Below are 20,856 nucleotides of genomic sequence, written 5' to 3'. Positions count from 1 at the left end.
CGATTTTAAATCATTCATGTATTTCATAAAAGCAATGTTTCGGGCGTCAGAAACAGGCTTATAATTCCCCATTTGACACCTGCGTCAAATCAATGGATTAATAATGCAATCAGTCGATCAATCCATCAACCAAACAATGCACAAATGAACGAAACAACCTTAACAACTGGACAAAACAATCAATCCACCAATTGATTTAATAATCATTTGCATGCGTACAACCACTTTCAGGTGAGATATATCTATATATGAAAGAAAAAATTATCACAAACAAATGGACGCATAATTATATAAGAACTATAGGAGGGAAAAATGAGAGAGGTTACGAGAAGGGGTGTGGGGTGAAGGGAGAAAGGTGGAGGGATAGTAAGAGAGTTCATAAAAAATGATGGGATCGGAAGGGAGAAACAAGGAGATTTAGCAGAAGATTAGCGTCACAGTGGTGGGTAACCAGTAGGAACGTATTGTAAACTTCATACAGTATATGGTATATCGGTTACCCATTCGCACCTGGGTTGAGAGTGAGTGGATTAATATCTTGCCAAAGAACGTTAGTGCCTGTATATATTATAAATACTATATACTATAAGAGGACACTTCCCGTATCCGGATACCTACCCCCTGGACATCCACCCCGGATAACCACCCCCAGTCAACTACCCCCTAGGATAACTAGCCCCTAGGACAACTACCCCCTAGGGAAACCATCCTCTCGGACGACTACCCCCGGGACAACTCCTCCCGGACAACTACCCCCAGACAACTACCCCAAGGACAACCACCCCCCTAGGACAACTACCCCCCGGATAACCACCCCCAGTCAACTACCCCCTAGGACAACTACCTGTCCTAGTTGTCCTAGGGGGTAGTTGTCCTAGGGGTGGTTTTCCGGGGTTGGATGTCCAGGGGGTGGGTGTCCTAGAAACGACACTTCCACATGAAAGCATGTATGTAAACGCACCCCATGCTAGACACATGTACCCGAAATATCTATCTGGCAGTGGGCACGAGCTGATGATGCGGTCAGCGTGTCCGTAGCCGAAGTGGACGTCGGTCAAGGCTTGGATGGATTCGATCAGGAGCCAGAAGACGAAGACGAGACAGAAGTATTCAAACAAGGCAGCCATCACACGACATATTAGCTGGAATGAATACAAAAACAGGGGAGTGTTTCACAAAGACTAAGATCGACTTTAAGTTGGACTTAACTATGGCTGGCTGTTCATGCCACTATATTCTCTCATCATTTACTGGCATTGGTTTCTCAAGCGACATACCAATCGTGGTCACAAATCTACTGAATTTACATTTGTTGATACTTTATTATTGTAGGAAAAAATATAATTTAAAGATCATAATTGAGAGACCAATGGTGAGAGCAACTAGTGACATGAACAGCCTGTCATAGTTAAGTCCAACTTAAAGTCGATCTTAGTCTTTGTGAAACACTCCCCATTATGAAATATCATAAACATTTGTTCACCAATAAAGAGGCAGCAGCACATATGAATTGGAACCTTTTCTCATCATCCAGGCATCGTTTATGAAGTCTATGCAAGATTTATCAACTGTGCGATGGATTTTTTTTCCTTCATAACCTTGTAAACTCTTTACAGAGTAAATCAAAAGTGCAAAAGTTGAAGCTAACTTACAGGTGACCACTCAACTGTCGCCAAGCACAAGAATACGATGGCTATCATAACTGATATAGCAACGTTAGCATGGATCAGATGACGAAGTGTGCGTACACGTCTGTAGGAAATTAGGAGAAGATATTTGAAGATACTTACAATTCTTGTACTAGTATGAAATACGATAACAAAATCAAATGGCTAATCTGTTTGTAAATTCTCTTCTAGAGAAACCTGTTTTTTAGTTTGGTTTAGTAGAGTGTACTGTATCAAATTCCACATTTCGAAAGAAATCAGCTTTGAGAATCAATGGTTATCACAGCCAGAATGCCTTTTCTTTCACTTTTTAATGTATATACAAACTCTACCACTGTTCTCTAAATGCTTCGGATGGTACGTTCGATAAAAGTGGTGAGAGAATGCATAGATATATTTTTTTAAAATTGTTTGTTATTTATTAAATCAATTGATCATCTTTGATGCTACTTAATTCATTACAAATTATTTCAAAACTATGAGAGTTTGGCATGGATATTGTAAATAGCTGAATTGGAACAATATTGTATATTTCATACGTGAAGCAGATGAAAATACAGATGAGTAGAAGGAGGAATACTCCCGAGATTCCCACCAATGCTCTCGCAGACCACACGAACACCATGTCTACAATGTCGGGTGGCTGAAGAAAAAGTAATGACAGATTTCATTTATTTAAAAAACGATCGTGTATTCAGAATTTCTAAATGTAACCAAGACTTGCGCCTGTTTAAATTTTACACCGTATATTTAATTTGCGTGCGTGTTACGTTTCGACATATTATTTTGGTCAGTTATCTTGTATAAACAATCAAGCTTGATTTGATAGAACAATGAATCATAGCAAATATTCGTTAGGAATGGGAATAATAATACTAAACTGAAACACCAGGCGCAGTCATTTTCATTAGGCTAGATGGAACCAAAAATAAAAGGAAATTCATTTAATTACAAACAGAATATAAAAACCGTCGCCAGAGAGAACTAATGATAGAAATTATATTCTATACATTTTTGCTAATGAAAGGACGATGACAACCAAATCAAATATTTTCTTTCAGGATCCTACGTCACAAACACGATAGTAAAACAAGGGTCGAATATCGAGCAGAAGTATGTGTTAGTGTAAGGTGTAGGACCAGGGGGTGTAGGAAAGCTTACAGGTGGTGGTGGTGGTTCCATTATAACTGCAAAGTGCGTAAAGTGAGTGCACTCGCATGTTGTATGAGTCCTGTTCGTAGCTACCATTTCACAACCTGTCTTGTCCCAAGATCCTCCATTGGTGTCACTTGGTTAAAAAAAAAACACTGGATCATGAATTTACAAATATTTTGAGTATATGAATTTCATATTACTTTCAAAATAGAAATGTCTTTTGTTGCAGATATTTTTAAAGCAAATGATTTCATACGAAATTACGTGCTTTTAACCCATATGATATCTATACTTCTATTATATAAATTACATGTAAAACAGTATTATTGTTATGTTAAAGTTTGAATGTTCCATACTACTTGACGCAAGCAATGAATGAGGCCTACGAACAGCGTCATTGGAATTGTCGATAATGTAAGTTGTGCTTAAAATGATGTGATGTGTTCATAGGTGAACTGTATCTGTCATTTCGAGTTAGAAGCATTATTTTCGAAACATTGGTAAATATACAATTGTCCCATTAACTACATAAAGAAAGTTGGGATATTACGGTAAGTAGTAATTCCAGAAGGCACAAACTGGTGTATCGGTGTCCGGTTCGCCGGATACGCCCTGTAATGAGAATAAATACCTTCAGTTGAAATTTTCTCTGCCTCTTAAACAATGATATCATTATATTTGGCCACTGTTTATACTCTCATATCAAAACTGAATTGCATTGTCTGCTGAGAGCGAGGAGGTCGTTAAACCATGCGATTTATGCAATGTTTACTTTATTCTGAATCTCAATGGACGGAACATTGATATGTTATAGACAAAGAATTTTATATGAGGGGCACTGTGTAAATCCTGATTTTACATGTAAACGGTGCTTATTTTCACACCTAAATACATGTATACAGTGCGTCTCAGAAAAAACGAAACCGATATTTACCGAAAATTAACAAATGACACATATTTGTAAAGGTTAGATCCTCCTCTATGATTTGATGCAACTCATATGAATGATCAAAACAAATTGAAGAAAGTTTGCCAAAAAGTCATTTGAAATGTGAAATTCAGATACCGTTCGCCAAATGTCTTGTTGGTACCCTTTCTTCAAATTGTATTTAATCACTCATACGTGAAATATGAAAGAGGAGAATCTAAGATTTACAAATATGTGTCATTTATTCATTATAATTGTGATTAAGTTATGATAAAACATCGACAATTCTAGGTTTCGTTTTTTTCTGGGACGCACTGTATATCACGTTATATTATTGTACCTATCCTCCAGTTCGTTTTACATAATCTCCCTCGCCATTAAAGCTAAACATCATACCGCGTTTATGATTTAATCAAGTGGACTCAACGTAGAGAAGATGAGTGCGAGTTCCATTAAAGCCCGTCTGTACTAGTTAAGCCAGGAGGGATTAGACCACCTTGCTGGTTACTGACAGGTGGTAATCTCATCAACTTAGCTCTCAAATAACATACGAGAAAGAGGATCACTGGGGACTAACAGGCACCGATTAGGCATTGTTTGCTATATAGAGGGGGCAAGTACCTACAAGTAACGCAGTGGGGCTTTAAAGGAACATTTACCTTGGTATGGACGAAGACCAATCTGACCGGGTTATAGAGCTCCCGGCGTAAAGATGGGTATACTTTCAGGGATACCACACGGCTATTCACCCAAGGCTCAGCCGTCGATGTCGAAACAAAACTATTATCGGAAGAGAACAAAATAAAAATATATTTTGTGTAATATGATTTGATTTACTGATGTTTATTGTCTGCAGTACAAGTTCATTTTCGCAAGTAAGATTTATCCACACAAAAAAAATTCAGATAAAATATGTCTATTTACAATTTTGTAATTAAAAAACATTGATGTTTAATTTGGCATGTTTTGTACAAAAAATGTAGGTGAGAAATCAACATTACGGTGAGAGATTCAATGTCTATTTTGTAACTTACTCCTTTGATGTGTTCTGTGGTATGACTTCATCCAGAGCATCATAAATAGAGAGGACCAGAATCCCTTCATTACCTGTTGGTGAAAACATGAAGACATGCGATGAAGACGCTGTTAATGCTCTTTTTATGAGTTTGGTGCTGTTGCTTCTGTTGTAGATGTTTTTGTTGGCAGCGTTGGTGTTGTTGATCTTGCTGTTTTGTTGTTGTTGTTGTTTGTAGGGGGAATCACAGAAGAGATTGATGTCATGTATTAAGAACGAACATGACCTTTAAAAGGTTAGAAGTGTAAACAAAAAACGCCTTACCATCAATGGTGAAGTCGAATAGATTCTGGGGCAATGTGACCTCTTCTTTGAGATTGCTCCATCTAGCCTCCACCCCTCTCCAAGCCGACTCGTTGCCGTACACAGGTAGGGTAACGGGCCCATTGGAGCCGAACGATTCAGAGACGAATTTATCAACGCACGTAGCTGTAAGAAGAATGTTGAAGAAACACCTTTAGTTGTCATTTATCTGGTAGAATCTTTGGCTGAATTTAATTACTTCTCCAATAAACTTTAGAGGGTGAAAGGACGAGGGTATATAAAGAGAGGAGTGAGTGAGAATTTTCAATAAAAAGATAGAAGAAGAACGACAAAATCGGTGTATTCGCTATATCAAGGTCAAAAGGGAAATCCCCTAAAATATATACGAGTATAAGTCAAGGCTTTTCTGTTCCATTCGTTACCAACGCATAAGAATTGAGTGTATCTGATGATTGTATTTAATTAGAAGTCCCACTAGAGCTTGGATGTGACCACAATCGAGTAAAATGATACCTTTGGCGTCAATTTATTTTCAGAATACCACAATACCACAATCATGATAAAGCCTTGTATATATATATATATATATATAGGACACTAAATGATAAAATATCCTAGATATGGCCATAAGCAGGACGTAAAATGTGTATCGGTGTATCCAGGAGAGGCAAATTATTTCTGAAAATCACAACAAATAAATGACTATAGCCAGCTATCTTCAATATGAATCTTAAGGAAGCAAGGTGAATTGCAATGCCTTTTCTTCACAAAATGTTCGTACTTGAACATAATTTAAGGACTATCTGAACTAGTTTGGCCAGGAGGGATTATACCTCCCTGCATGGTCACTGACTGGTGGTTATCTCATCAAATCATATCTTACTAAACATAAGAAAAAGGGGACCATGGGAAACCAATGGTCACCGATTAGGCATTGTTTGCTTTATAGAGGGCGCAAGTAGCTATAAGTAGTGCAGCGGGGCTTTGAAGTAAGTAGAACATACCAATCGTAGTTGTTTCGAAGAATTCCTGACATCCTTGGAACGTGTCACTTGTTTCAAAATCTCTAGCGGCCTGTGTGATGTAGTCTTCAAGACTGTGAACCAAATCCGTCGAACCGGGTTTGACCTGACCGAAAGGAGAACAAACAGTTCAACATCAGCATCCTTTTTGAGGGGGCACTAAGCGCCCCTCCCCCTTTAAACTCAATCTGTCATACATTTTTGTACACATTAATTGTGCCTCTCATTCTTTTGCACCTCCTCCAGTTCCCTTTTAGACCCAGGCACATGACAAATTTGTATTTGGGTAAACTATGGCGAAAAAACATAATAAAAACTTTACAACTACATGTATATCTAATCTCTTTCATCACTTTTATAATCATTGTTATTTCGACACCCTCCACTTATGGAATTCTAGATCCGCCCCTGAAAAATACATCTATATCCGAAATTTGTTTACCTTTTGTAGCTCGATCCATTTCTCCGTTCGGTTTGCATCAAGCAGTGCGTCTACGGTTTGAATGAATTCCTAAAATAGAAAACGGAACGTATTAAAAAAACATTTAAGAATAAATATTAGTGGTTTCAAAGCATCCTTTTCACAATAATTAACTAAGATAACAAAGTTGTAGGAATTTGTTTCCCTCTTAATTGTCATTCACTATACAAAATATTAAAAAACTTCAAAGGTTATAAATGGAACTCAACTCCTAATTGATTGGTTATCACTGTATGCGTCACAAAACTAAATTGTGGAAGTCCTCTGTCGACCAGTTTGAAAAGAGTTTAAAATTTAGAGAAAATAAACAGTCAATGCTAAAAATGCAGTGGTGTTATATTCGATATTTTACTCCTTTTATACCTTAATTGCATTTTCGGCTAACGTTTTGTTACTGAAGGGTTGGACGACCAGGGCTAGAGTGGAAGCTATATTGACGGCTGCGGCTAATTCATTGGTTGATGGGATATCTTCAGACTGGGCAAGGTGCAGCAATCGTCTGCGCATGCTCGTCTGAGCGGTATTACCGAAATATAATTCTTCATTGGTCTATATTGTGAGAAAAAAATTGGGTGTTAGATGAATATACATCATACTATTTCATTTATTTCAAGAGTTTCCCTATTATCTCTTAACCCCTCTTTCTCTTTTACTTCCCATCTATCCCTTTTCTTCTTATCACTATCCCCTGTCACCCCCCCCCCCCCACACACACACTTTTCCCATATACTCTCTTTTTTTCTTCTCTCTCTCTCTCTCTCTCTCTCTTTCTTTCTTTCTCTCTCTTTCTTTCTCTCTCTCTCTCTTTCTTTCTCTCTCTCTCTCTCTCTCCCTTTCTTTCTCTCTCTCTCTCTCTCCCTCTCTCTCTCTCTCGATCTTTCATTTCATCTCTCTCTCTCTCTCTCTCTTTTGTTAAAACGTGTTGAAAGGAGCCGCCCGTTTTGTTCCCAAAAGTACGTTTCCGCGATCACGAATTCATCACACAACATGCAGACAGAAAAAACAAAGGAAATTCATATACAAAAGTAATTATTTCATGCACGAGTTCTCATCAAGAAGAACCCTTATATCTATTCCAATAACCATTAAATTGTTGTGAATATTTGTCATCAAAAATCATTTGCTAAAGGAACACATATGTGTCTGGTTTGACTTATTGTACTTACAATATCCTCTAGTTCTGTTAGTGATCTCGCACAGTCGGCCTCATGCAGGACTCGGCACTCTTCTTTACCAGTGGTCGGTCCCGAGTTCAACAATTGTGTATAATCATCAGTGATAACTGTTAGTAACACATAGGAATTGAAGTATCGTTATTAAATTGGAAATAATGATGATACCTTGCACGCGAATATATGAAAACGATTTTTAGTAACTCAACGGAAAGTAGGATCCTGGATTAAGAAAGTTGAATAACTACAAAATAGTCGTTGAAGAAAATTCTAGTGTATGCCATAGATATATATCTTGCCAATATTTTAATTTCTTAGAATACTGATAACGATACACATTGGCATATTTGTTTACAACAAAATACATAACGCAGAAGAATATAACGACAATCCCTTAAGTGTGGCACAGTTTTTTTTTATAGCAATACATTTAAGGCAGATAATGATGATTTATACAATGGTACTTCAGGAACCGAATAATCGGATACATGCGGCAAAATTATTAAAAAAAGGGAAACATTCCTTACAAAGATCATCTAGTCCCAACTCGCCCAGCAACTGACTGAGCTCGTCGTCGTCTTCGAAATCGATGGTGTATATCCATATGGCGACATCGTCGAAGGCGCCCCCGAGGTACCCGCTCTCCTGGTCGTTCCGTTTGCCGAGGTGCACGGCGGTGTGCGTATCCGTTGTCGCACTGGACAATGAAGTTCCAAGTGGATCGGTGGCTGTGCGGAGGGAGGTAAACAACAAGAAGTAAAAGTAAAAAGATAAATTCAGCAATGGGTAAATAAATTCTCAACAACATATCCATTCAAAATAAACAAATCTTTGTTCATTTTCCTTCACAATTTCATCACATCATATTTAAAGCACCTCACACACGCCGAATACAAATATCTTCTGTTGAATATGCCAGCTCTCGATTCGTTAACCTGCTCGATTCTCACTTCAACATATATCAAATTCAATCACTCATGACAAATCATTGAAAAAACGCAAGAAATAGTGGTATCCGTGAGCTATGACTTGCTTATTGATTTTAAATTCAACACGTTACTTGTCCAATGATGAATTGGAAAGAAAATAGTTTAAAATATTTCAAAAACCTCCCCACGAAAATATGACTACCCTACGATATGTAATTACTTCGAATCCTAATTTGCAAAGCATTACATTTAAGGCTATTTCTGTATGTACAAATGTTCTCGAATTGTATTCGATCCGAATTTTGATGGAATATGCCTTTTGCAGATCTGAACATCGAAAAAAAAAATCTAAATTTAAAAAAATATAATCACCCCTTAGTTCGCCGTCAGTCAAAACTTCGAGGCCAGAAACGGAGCTCCAAGTTATAGCAAAGTTGGTCCAATTCCTGCCAAAATCTGCGTCATCGAAAGATGCAGTCCACATGATGTTGGAGCTTACAGCCTCTGTAGTGACAGTAGTGCCGTCATAGGTCACTGAAAACCCTCGGCTGTTGGCGACCTGTGCACCAGAGCTTCAATTTCAGGGGAAGAAAATACACCATAAAATGTTTATTGCCCCTATTAGTTCCTGTTGTTGTCCATTGCCGTTGTAAATACCATGAACGCAAATGGCAGAACATTATTTAGTTGACATGCTGCGGGGGGGGGGGTATTAGTATTATGCTATAGTTTCGAAGATATCGTCAGATATTATTGTGGCATTAATCTAAGCATATTGAGTCCACTTAGAAAAAAAATCTTTGCTGTGCATATCATTATTTTCTTTTTTTGATAGAAATACATGTGCAATAGGTGTATACATAAGGTATCGTTTACAACTTAGGCTTGGAGTGCCAATTATTCGAGGTAAGGGGATAGTCGCAGTTGCCCCGAATCATTTCAGAAGTTACATGTGCATCCTAGAAGTTTAGAGCATTAATACAATCAATTGACTTCTCTTTGTCTCTAGATAGATCAACGTCCAAATGGTGTCGCCATTGTTCGGTTCAGTTTCAGTTTCATTTTAATTTTATTTAATATTTCACATTTACATTCATGACAAAAATCATAAGCAATTAAAATAAGAATGACAAGAATTGTTCTGTCAATAAGTAAAAAGTACATACAATCATATAAGGCCATGAAAGCAATAATACAGTCGAAATAACATACAGAGATATAAATACAATTGCATGGTATTCAAACTGAAATTAGACATAATTATATATATGTAGTGCAATTTGGGGGAATCCATTAAAAAGCTTAGCTTATAAATTGTAGATTCCCTTGTAAGAGCAGTCAATTAAGCATGTAGATTATGTTCAATAAAATTAAAACAACAAAAAAGAAAGAAAAAGAAATCGAGAAAGGCGTAAGGCGACGGACTAATATTGTATGTATTCATTGTATTATTTGATCTTAAAGGGATCCGGTAACTTTTTCTCATATTCTGAAACAAAATCCAGAATTTAGCTCATGCTGCAATGATAATTATAAACCTTTAGGTCAGTCAAGAACTCCATGACTTTTACAAGCCGATCGCTTGTCTGATTATCAAGATATTTATGATTGGAAATCGAAACCAAATTTTGCGTTTTCCTAACGGTTTTCATAACACTACAGTCCATTGGGGAAAATGAGTATGGTAAAAACCGGTCACTCAAAGATTTTTGCTCTATTGAGGCACTTCTTGATCATTTGAATCGCTTTTTTTTTAGGGCTTTAATATTACACCATATCACAGACACTGATAACACGTAGGGCCGTGCATCTCAGATTTAACATTGTTAAACGATGCCTTTAATATAGACGTTCATACCTTAGAATATATCCTAGCCCTTCGGGGTTGGTGGCAACATCTTGGAAATGGTCAATGTTGTCAAGTTGGACCCAGAAACTGACCGTCATACCGGCTGGACTACAGATAGACGGGTCACTTAAACATTTACCAGCATAGTCACCTTTATAGAGATGAAAAAGATGAAAAAGATGAAAAGGAATATTTTTAGAATCCCAGAGTTTTGTGAATAAGGTATGAGGCTTTCTGCAAAAGGTATGCTGGACAACTAAAATTCATATTTGCCATAAAATAAACCTTCCTTTACTTTGGTACACAACCGTTTTTCATAAAGAGACACGGGGTGTGTCGAATCCAACAAAATAACGTTTCATTGTCAATAACGGCATTGCAAATGAACTATTTTCGCTGTATCCCCGTATTGAGACAAATTTGGAATGCATTTAAAATAAGAAAATGATATATAGACGCTAAAAACAATATCAGCTTTCTAAGCTTAATTTTCTACTTACCAGTCCAAAAGGTTCTTACACTCTTTGTATGCAACCTCATATTACTTTCCCAATTTTCCAGTCTCAAACTTAAGGATATTGAAATTCTAAATTTATATCATAAATGTATAGTCTTCAAAGTGTATTGACGGACTATATACCTATGGATACGTATCCAAAGTTATGTTTGACCGGATCGCCTGTAGAGATAGCCCCATTCTCGGAATGGAAGCGGTCTTCGACCAGAGATGTGTTAACTGCCTCCACCGGGCCCGACGGGTCTGTCACGTCGAAGTACTGGTCGGCAGAGCGGTAGCGCACACCTTGGTAAGGAGATCGAGTGACGGGAGCAGAACGAAGAGAGAGAGGGGTGGAGACAGATAGAGAGAAGGAGGGGATAAAGAGAGAAAGAGAAAGGAGAGAGAGAAAACAAAATTGGGAGAGACAGACGGGATGGAAGAGCAGATGAGAGGATCGTGAGGGAGGGGAAGTAGTGAAAAAGAAGACGGAAGGGGATACAGGATGAAACAGGAATCGAGTATAAGTAGGGATAAAAGATATACATTTGACGAGAATATGTGCAACAAATAATAACAGATGAAGACAAATATTCCTTCGTGCAAAAAAAAATCTGCAGAATGAACACCCGTTTGAATATCAGAACTTTAATTGTAGAAAAACACTTCCTCCTTCTCCTCCTCCTCCTCCTCCTCCTTAACCATTCATCCTCCTATCCTTCTTTTTGACTATCTACCTAGTCTAAGTTTTTATCCTTATTTCATCACTATAAATGCGTCAAATCTTTCTTAAAAAGCTGACCTAATTAATAGGATTGTCACAGAATACATCAGTACATTAACGTGAACATACTTCCAACTCCATTCAGGTCTTCTGGTAACGGAATGGCATCGGCAGTCTCTGGTACAATCAGCATAATCTCGTCATAGGCGCCTGCTTGGTACCCTATGGGCCAGACTGCTGATTTTCCGACGGTGATTACCGAGTATGCCTCCTTGTTTCTTGTGCTCACTGTTCCAGATTTCTGTACCGGAAGATTAAATCAAAATCATGTGCGAAGGGTTTGGTTATTAACAAGTTTTGGAATTATCAAAAAGCTAAGTTAAAAAGGGGACATTCCGGTTATATTACCGCTACCCACCGCTTTTGGGGCTCTCTCTCTCTCTCTCTCTCTCTCTTTCTCTTTCTCTTTCTCTTTTCTCTTATCCCCTTTTCTCGCCTTTCGATTTGGGAGGAGGCCTGCACTCATGCTCCCCGCTGTTTCGCCAGAAGTAATACAGTCAATTCCATACCTCTTCTGCCGTCTCTGCGCCATCAAAGACGATTTTGAGTCCATTCGTCGCTTCCCAGATCATTCCAATGTACATCCATTTGCCATAGGTTACGTTGTGCTCCGTAGTATCCACTTCCCATCTTTTAGTGCCGTCTGCAACAATAGCCCGGATGTTCCCCTCGGCCTGAATCAGAGCCATTCCTTTTTCACCTGCAGGTTAATAAAAATTTTAAAAAAAAAATTCTCTATTTAGAAATGGCCTGAACGGAATAGCAGATTTAGGGGGGGGGCAATACTGGCCCTTGACGCATCAAAGAAACGATGTGGTACACAGAATAATTAATGTGCCCTCTCATTTTGTTCTTTTGCTCCTCCTTCTATATTTTCGACCCAAGAGACACCTGAAAAAATGATAAACTTATGAATCGCATAATCATAAGCATTTCATGAATTATGAGTGCATTTTGGATAAATATGCCTATCTGCCTAGCTATGGGCTAATACATGTACATTGTGGTATTTTGAACTAAGACTATCTCAGGAGTCAAGTCACTAAAAAATATATTGATATCATTATGAGTTGAGCAACCATTCTGAGAGTTAATCCTTTGATGAATTCCATTATATAATTACATGATTGTGTCTTATTTTCGAACATCATCCTACACAAAGGACCGATGATTACTGTAGGCACAAGAGAGACATTTGATATATTTAAAAGTTTAATTTATGAATCGCATAATCATAAGCATTACATGAATGATGAAAGCATTTAAAATAAATATGCCTATCCGCCTAGCTATCAGGCAACTACATTAATATGGTGGTATTATGAACTAAGACTTTATCAGGAGTCAAGTCACTAAAAAATATATTGATATCATTATGAGTTGAGCAACCATTCTGAGAGTTAATCCTTTGATGAATTCCATTATATAATTACATGATTGTGTCTTATTTTCGAACATTATCCTACACAAAGGACCGATGATTACTGTAGGCAAAAGAAAGACATTCAATACATTTCAAAGGAAAAAAATGCTCACCATTCTTGTCAGCACCCAGGCTGACGATGTGCCTCACAGAGCTATCCTCAGTCTCAGGAGCCTCTAGTTTCACCCACAGTCCCAGCGCGAATCCGTGCTCGCACTCGGCAGGATCGCTGGGACACACGCCTTCGAAGTCGCCCAGAGTAAGGAAACCCTCGACACCGTCAGTGACCACGGCCTTGCCGGTGTAGTTCGAGCTCGTGGTGTAAACGATGTCGGTGTCGGACGCGGTGAAAGGGTCGACACGGCTGAGTGGTGGCTGGAAAGTCCAGCAGTAACGCCCGAAACTCTGGCAGTAGCCCTCAGAATCTAATCGAAATACAACAAAGGTTTCCGCATAATAGAAACAGCGTGGCCTTTTATGGTAATAAAAAACCTTTAATCTGTAATCACACTGCTATTCATCTATCACTCCTGTAATGGTGACGTAAAGTGTCGAATACATGTTTGCACTGAATGATAATGAACATTGTTAGATATTCTATCGATTATCTAATAGGCCATTTCGTAATATTACCAAACTTTAACGCATACGTCTTTGTGAAGTGCCTCAATACAAATTGTTTCATTCCCATGTTAGTGAAGAATACTTGTATTTCAGTGGTCAGAATGCAAGTTGCATACATTACACGTTGGTAGGTAGAACAAGCCATAATATTTGTCCTACCTAGCGACAACTAATGTATGCAATTAACATTCTGACTTTTGAGATACATTTATTCGTAAGCGGTGAATAAAATAATTGGTATCGAGGGCTTCATAAAGACAAATGCATAAATTTGAATACATTACAGTAAAGGCCTGTTGTTCGTTTTATATTAATTCATTTAGTTATGGTTTCCTTCTTCCCGTTTGACTAGTTTGACCGTTTGAATTAAGTCATTCAAGACGGCTCTTAATTACCTAACCTTGTCAGAAAACCCACCGGTTAATCCGAGAAGCGTGAAGGCTTTTCGCGGGTACGTAAACTGGTACCAAAGAGCAAGATCTGTGATCAACGTCCCTTCCGTAGTCGAGCTGATACCGACCTCCGTCATTGATGACGGTTGTACGTCCATGTTCGTTTCTACGGTTGATGTCGCTCCTTCGGGTTCAATGCCGTCTATGTAGACCACCAGACTTTCAAAACGGTTCCATGTGACGGCGATGTTGTACCACGCCCCATGTTTCTGAATAGTGTAATGATTTGAAATGTAATATTTAAGTAAAACTTTGTAAATGTGTTACAAGCATTACTCATTGTCAAAATCAATTAGTAAAGATGTTGAGCTTAGTAATTCGCATCATTTGAGGGAAGGTTTAATGTTATCTGCAGGTAAGCCATCTCCGTTCCATGAATATATCCCTAAATGCGATTTCACATGTTATTATTGTTTGTTGTCATCATATCATAGATTCATTGCTCCCAAGTGCAGACACAGGAAGGGTACTCACTGCGACGGGCACCGTAGTAGTCCAAACCAGATCGGAAGTCATCACTATGGCAACAGCGGTGTAGTACGTCACTGTGAGTGTCAAACTGCGAGACCTATAAACAATTTTAAAAAGAAAGAGAGAAATCGAAATAAAATGCTGCAGCGACTTCATATTATTAATGTCGACATCGGAAGCAGTAATTTCACACAATTTTATTTGAAAATAAATAATTCTTCAATCGTACACAAATTGATAGGTCAACCTATGTAATTAAATTAGGCTGAGGGCTAGGATGCTATTGACCAATACAGACAAATATTGATCCGTGTCTTTCGAGTTGGTGCGTTTTTCAGTGTCAGAGTGTAAATTGATTTTTATTATGAAAGAAACCACTTCATAATTATAACCCAAATGATGATGAGATGGAAAATGAATGCTTCAGTGATATCGGTAGCATTTAACAGTATTAATGTCGAAATCGGAAGCAGTAATTTCACACAATATTATTTGAAAATTAATAATTGTTAAATCGATAAAAGTCCTTCGATTGTACGCACATTGATAGGTCACCCTACGTAATTAAATTAGACTAACGAGCAAGGGTGTTATTGACCAATACAGACAAATATTGATCCGTGTATTTCGAGCTGGTTCATATTTCGGAGAGTGCATATTGATTTTGATTATGAAAGAAACCACTTGTTCATTATAACCAAAATGATGATGGAATTAAAGATATGTTCGTATTCGCAAATGAATACCACTGTATTGAGATATTAATTAATTACAGGAACGAAATACGCCAGCACAGTGGTAGAACCCGGTAAGGAAGGTGGGTTGAGTGTGAGGGCAAGGGGCATGTACTCACCCCCCCCCCCTGTGACATATATAATAACCCCACCCCTTCCTTAAACATGTGATTAACTTCTTTTTCTTCATTATGATGATGATGATGAGAAAAGAAAAAGAAGAAGTAGATGATTAAGATGAAGAAAAAGGTGGAGAAGAAGAAGAAAATGAAAAAGATGATGATGATGATGATGATGATGATAATGATAATGATGATGATGATGAAGAAGATGAAGAAGAAGAAGATCATCATCATCATCATCATCACCATCTTTTTCATTTTATTCTTCTTCTCCACCTTTTTCTTCATCTTAATCATCTACTTCTTCTTTTTCTTTTCTTCTTCTTCTTCTTCTTCTTCTTCTTCTTCTTCTTCTTCATCTTCTTCTTCTTTTTCTTTTCCTTCGATTTCTTCCTCCTTTTTTCTTCTTCTTTCATCATCATATTCTCCTTTCATCATCATCATCTCCTTCTTTGTTCGAGAGACTTTTAGGAGATGTGCCTCCACGCGTTTACAGCATATATTCAACCACATTTTCATGACGACAAATCGTCGCCACCGTGCTTAAGTCACGCAGTCACTGTTACTTACTCGATATGAAGATGATGTCCGGTGATAGGTGCATTGACTGGTGATTTGAGCCAGATAGAGAGCGAAAAGCCAGTAAGACATAGATCTGTAACTGTTAGGCATGAGGTCGGGAACGTACCTAAAAACAGCAACAACATCGACATGAACATTTTCAAGTAAATTAAATTTGATTTCATAAGCACAAGCACAGGGGAGGAGTGTATGTCCCCCGCCTCCCCCTGTGTTTTTGCATATTTACATTTCTCTCATTACTTTGTTAAAAATTAGTTTTACCATTTTTCCCTTTCATAATATTGTATTGCATGTACAGCATGTAGTTAAGTAGCTTACACTATGGATTTCTCATCTCAAACTATAACCTGCTTTGAAAGCTATGCATATATCTGTTTATACATGTATCTCAATAAACTGTTATTCATCATCGAATGGGAACGTGTCTTTTATTTCATCATTCCACCATTTTGGATTCTAATTATTAAGTATTTTCTTTCTTAATCAAATTCAATATACACTCTCTGAAATTATGCACCAACTCGAAAACACGGATCAATATTCTCTATATTGATCAATAACTCCCTAGCCCTTGGCATAATTCAATTACATACGGCACTTCAATTATCCACATACCCGTACTTTTTTTGGGTCAAACCTTGGAAGCCACTTAAATCGTCATGTATATCTAAATGTATATGTTCTTTATTGATTAAACGATGTAACGGGGACTGAACTTATTTAAATCTGTATAATTATTGTCTTTTATGAATTTTGGGTAAAAAATTGAAACATTCATATCAATAAACATGAAAACTACCTTTCTAGGAAATTGAAATAGAAATTGTGTAGTGGTGGTTATTTTACCTGACTGCTAAAAAAATCATAAATGCTTGTTAGTAAGCAACCAGATGACCGACGGCTCTGTTAGGTCCTCTCCGAGAGACCTGGTAATGAGGATTAATGTCTCACCAAAGGGCACTAGCGCATCGCTTTCGTTTCGAACCCGGGTCGCCGGATTACAAGACCACTGCTCTACCAACTGAGCTTACGCGCCTCCTCTACAATACATTTGAAGTAAAATAGACAATAGATCTACACCCATTGTATCTTTAAGTGGGAAAAAATAAATCAATATTTAATGTTTCATAAATTTATACAAACTTACCCAGGCTTATGTAGCTATCAGGATGCAACTCAACGAAGGTTTCATCGTCCTCAATCACCACGGTCACATCAGAACTCGGTCCTGGAATAATATCAGCCGTCTTCCCAGCTTCAAGAAGGTCGAAAGTACTTGTGATCATTGACTGACTCGTCCAGTAGAACGCTGCTTTACTGTATACGGAGTTCTCTGAAAATGAATACGAAATATTAATTGTTTGATCAATATATCCAATACGTATGGAATAAAATGTCATACATGAACCTGACATACAGTGCACATAATTATCACGTCACAGCTATGTTATGTGTGCTGGAACAAGAAGCGATTTCATATCACGCAAGTATGCTGAGGAAATCATATGATTTGAAGGAGTACCAAAGGGAAAGTTATTGGATAGCATTTTTAAATCAAAAATGTAAAGGTATACCGGCAACAAAGGCAGTTAAAGTTGACATCTTGAAATCACTGTTAAATCCCATTTCTCTTTAATAGGTAAAGACCGGAAGTGGTAAAGTTGCGGTTGAAGGGTTTTGCCAGGGTGCAAAATATCCATTCAATATTGTTTAAAAATTGCCTTCAGAGGTTTAGATGGCAATACTTCAACCTAAATTCGCAAAAAAAGCAGAAATATCGCGATATCTACCCAGGCTGGATCGATATGATAATTTACCAAATATATCAATTAGTAGGAGGTTTCCCGGCAAAATTTGTATCATCACGTATTAGCCAAAAACTATATTCTTTCACATGTTTGGTAATAAGAACTTACATTTCAGTTTTGAGAGGGGGAATTTCCAAAACTGGAGTCGTTTTAACGCCTGGGTAAATTCGAAGGCAAAAACCGAGACAGATAAAAAACATGCCCATAAAGACACCATTTGCGGAACGAAAACTATAAAAATTACCTCATACATATTCTTACCGATCAAGCCAAAGACCTGTCTTGTTTCCCATGGCTCCACAAACCGCTCCCAGATCGCAAGTTCTTCGAAGCCCACCCGGGCGTAGTCACTGAGGAAGTCGTTCCTCCTGCCGACAATGAGTTTGTTGTCGAGATCTGCCTCGCGTACCCTGTATACCCCCTTGTTATCAATGCCACGGGTGTTACCATCGAGATACAGGTAAAGACCAGTCGTAAGGTTCCATGTAAGAGCGATGTGAGTCCATTCTAGATGAGGATTGGAGAAAGAGCAAGAAAGGCGTCAGTTCATATCATTAACACAGGGTTAATACCCTTGTCAGTCTCAAACGTTCTTTACTTTCAATTAAATGTTGATTTTCATTGCGCGTTAATAGTTTATATTACTTTATAAATTACTTTTAATTTCATTCATTTAAAGCTAATTATCTGATGATTACCGGGTTGTTGTTTTTTCTCTCAAAAAGCCTTTAAACCATAGAAAGATTATTTCAAAAATTCATCATAAGCATCGGATAATTGGCATAGGATGATTATGATGAACATGTGTAATTTTGGAGTGTATAGAAACATATGTGCCTTTAAAAAAAATGATTAACATAAATCTTGGGATTAATTTATTTTGATCTAGATGATTGATTATTTATCGCAATAAATTTATAATTTAATAAACGTCTTCTAGTGAGTAATGACGTGTAAACTTCATTTCAAACATTGCGGACTTCGATTCCAAGATTTCCCGGTCCCTAAAGATACTTCCGAAGATCTCGGCGAGAGAAAAACCAAGCAAATTCACGAGTTGATACGAGTCATTCCGAAGTCTCCCGAGTGTCATTTCGAGTTCTTCCGATCCAGGACAGACTTTTTAATACTGCCGAGCTCTAGCAATTGTTTACCTTCAAACTCGTCAAAGGGAACCTCGACAATCCACTGCCGCTCTCCGTTCGCCACCATCGCGCGCAGTTTCTGGCCCGTCTGGTAGATGGCGAAACCTCGTGTCGTCTGTCCGCCCGAACTCAGGAGACAGTGGAACTCGTTGTCCTGGTGATCTGTTAGCCGCATCCACGTTGCGACGGTGATGCCATCGTCACAGAGGCTTGGATCACTGATGCACGTACCGGCATGTTCTCCTGTGTACAGGGTGATAACAAGAAATGAGAAACAAGGGTGAGAGAGTAAGGGAAAGTGAAAGAAAGAAAGAAAGAGGAAGAGAAAGACAGAGGAAGTAGGAGAAATAGAGAGGTGAAAGAGAGTGGGCGGAGAAGAGAACATACACGAGCGTTGTGTATAAACAAAGAGGTAATGTTCGAGAAAAAAACAGAGAAGAATATGTAAAAGATGACTTACGAAAGATTAAAAAATAGAAAGGAAGATTTGGTACTACGGTCTCCTTTGGTCTGTATAGGGTAACTTTATACAATACACAATACACAACAAAATCTTACTTAATAACCTACAAAACAACTTTGAAACTTATCAATAATGTTACTTAAGATCTATATAGAATGGATAACTGAGTTTCGTTTTCAGATGTTTCGAGGTCATACCGAGGTATCTCATTTCGGGGTGTTGATTAAAGCCTTTAGCACTAGTTTGGCCAGGAGGAATTAGACCTCCCTGCATGGTCAATGACAGGTCGTTATCTCATCAAATGAGCTCTCAATTAACATAAGAAAAAGGGGGACCATAGGGGACCAACGGTCACGGCTCAGGCATTGTTTGCTATATAGAGGGCGCAAGTAGTGCAGTGGGGCTTCAATATAATCAGTAGTCAGTACTTCATATCATCATCATGAGAATATTCTACATTCCTAGGTCCTACCAAAGAACAACCAGAATCCGTCCTCTCCATTGACGTCGAGGGTCCTTCCCTTGCCATCTCGTCCAGACGTCAACACGGTCACTGCATGTTCGTCTGTCCGGATGGGCGTGGTCGAAGCGACATCGTTCATATGGCCAGCCAATAGGAGATGATCCCTGCGCGTAAATCCGTCAACGGTCCACCAATGATCAGCCGTAAAAAGCAAGTGTTGTTCTTCATCTATATAAAAAAAAAGAGAATCTTATTTACAACAATTGGAAAAGGGTGTACATTTAGAGAGATTTGTGGCTATACCCCCTTTCACTATTTAAATTATAGTTTGAAAATATGGATTTGTTGTTGGACAGTTTATATAATCCAAAATGTCTAATGGCAATTATTGTTTGCTCATTTGGTTTTACTTGGTAGGAATTTTTCAACAACCTATCGGCGGATTCTGATCGAGACAACCCTTATATATTCAAAATGTTCTAGCGACTCATCTCATCTAATTCGGGATGGCAACTATATCGACCATGTCGGTAGCCAGGAATGGTTTATCCTAATAAAGCAGGCTGTTGAATCTCGACCTTGTTCAAAAAGTGATATACCTCAGTTACACTTCAGGTTTCATGTCCCATCTGGCCATGGTTTGGTGCGAATTATGAATTGTTAAAAATATGGAAGTATCTTCAAACATACATTTAGACTGATTCGACTAGACGCATTAACCCTTATAACGTATGTGACTCTATTTAT

General features: G+C 38.1%; 1 protein-coding gene across 1 annotated transcript in view; it reads right to left on the bottom strand.

The window, feature by feature from the left end:
• The window catches only part of LOC100890777, a 29,002-nt gene that overhangs the window by 6,278 nt on the left and 1,868 nt on the right, over positions 1–20,856 (bottom strand). The window contains exons 4-29 of the mRNA XM_030975666.1: positions 20,119–20,337; positions 19,193–19,426; positions 18,300–18,545; positions 17,378–17,563; positions 16,219–16,336; positions 14,796–14,889; positions 14,287–14,530; positions 13,359–13,670; positions 12,332–12,522; positions 11,892–12,063; positions 11,183–11,344; positions 10,552–10,693; positions 9,066–9,265; positions 8,292–8,492; positions 7,759–7,874; positions 6,956–7,141; positions 6,554–6,622; positions 6,094–6,217; positions 5,090–5,254; positions 4,785–4,857; positions 4,410–4,530; positions 3,373–3,434; positions 2,829–2,955; positions 2,207–2,310; positions 1,653–1,752; positions 962–1,142 (exon numbers count right to left, since the gene is read on the bottom strand). Coding sequence (XP_030831526.1) covers positions 962–1,142; positions 1,653–1,752; positions 2,207–2,310; positions 2,829–2,955; positions 3,373–3,434; positions 4,410–4,530; positions 4,785–4,857; positions 5,090–5,254; positions 6,094–6,217; positions 6,554–6,622; positions 6,956–7,141; positions 7,759–7,874; positions 8,292–8,492; positions 9,066–9,265; positions 10,552–10,693; positions 11,183–11,344; positions 11,892–12,063; positions 12,332–12,522; positions 13,359–13,670; positions 14,287–14,530; positions 14,796–14,889; positions 16,219–16,336; positions 17,378–17,563; positions 18,300–18,545; positions 19,193–19,426; positions 20,119–20,337 — 4,149 coding nt within the window. The remainder of the gene's footprint in view (positions 1–961; positions 1,143–1,652; positions 1,753–2,206; positions 2,311–2,828; positions 2,956–3,372; positions 3,435–4,409; positions 4,531–4,784; positions 4,858–5,089; positions 5,255–6,093; positions 6,218–6,553; positions 6,623–6,955; positions 7,142–7,758; positions 7,875–8,291; positions 8,493–9,065; positions 9,266–10,551; positions 10,694–11,182; positions 11,345–11,891; positions 12,064–12,331; positions 12,523–13,358; positions 13,671–14,286; positions 14,531–14,795; positions 14,890–16,218; positions 16,337–17,377; positions 17,564–18,299; positions 18,546–19,192; positions 19,427–20,118; positions 20,338–20,856) is intronic.

The sequence above is a fragment of the Strongylocentrotus purpuratus genome, unplaced genomic scaffold, assembly GCF_000002235.5.
Source record: "Strongylocentrotus purpuratus isolate Spur 01 unplaced genomic scaffold, Spur_5.0 spur5_scaffold_8, whole genome shotgun sequence".
NCBI lineage: Eukaryota > Metazoa > Echinodermata > Echinoidea > Camarodonta > Strongylocentrotidae > Strongylocentrotus > Strongylocentrotus purpuratus.
The sequence above is the reverse complement of the archived record's forward strand: the minus strand, read 5'-3'. Positions and strand labels throughout refer to the sequence as shown.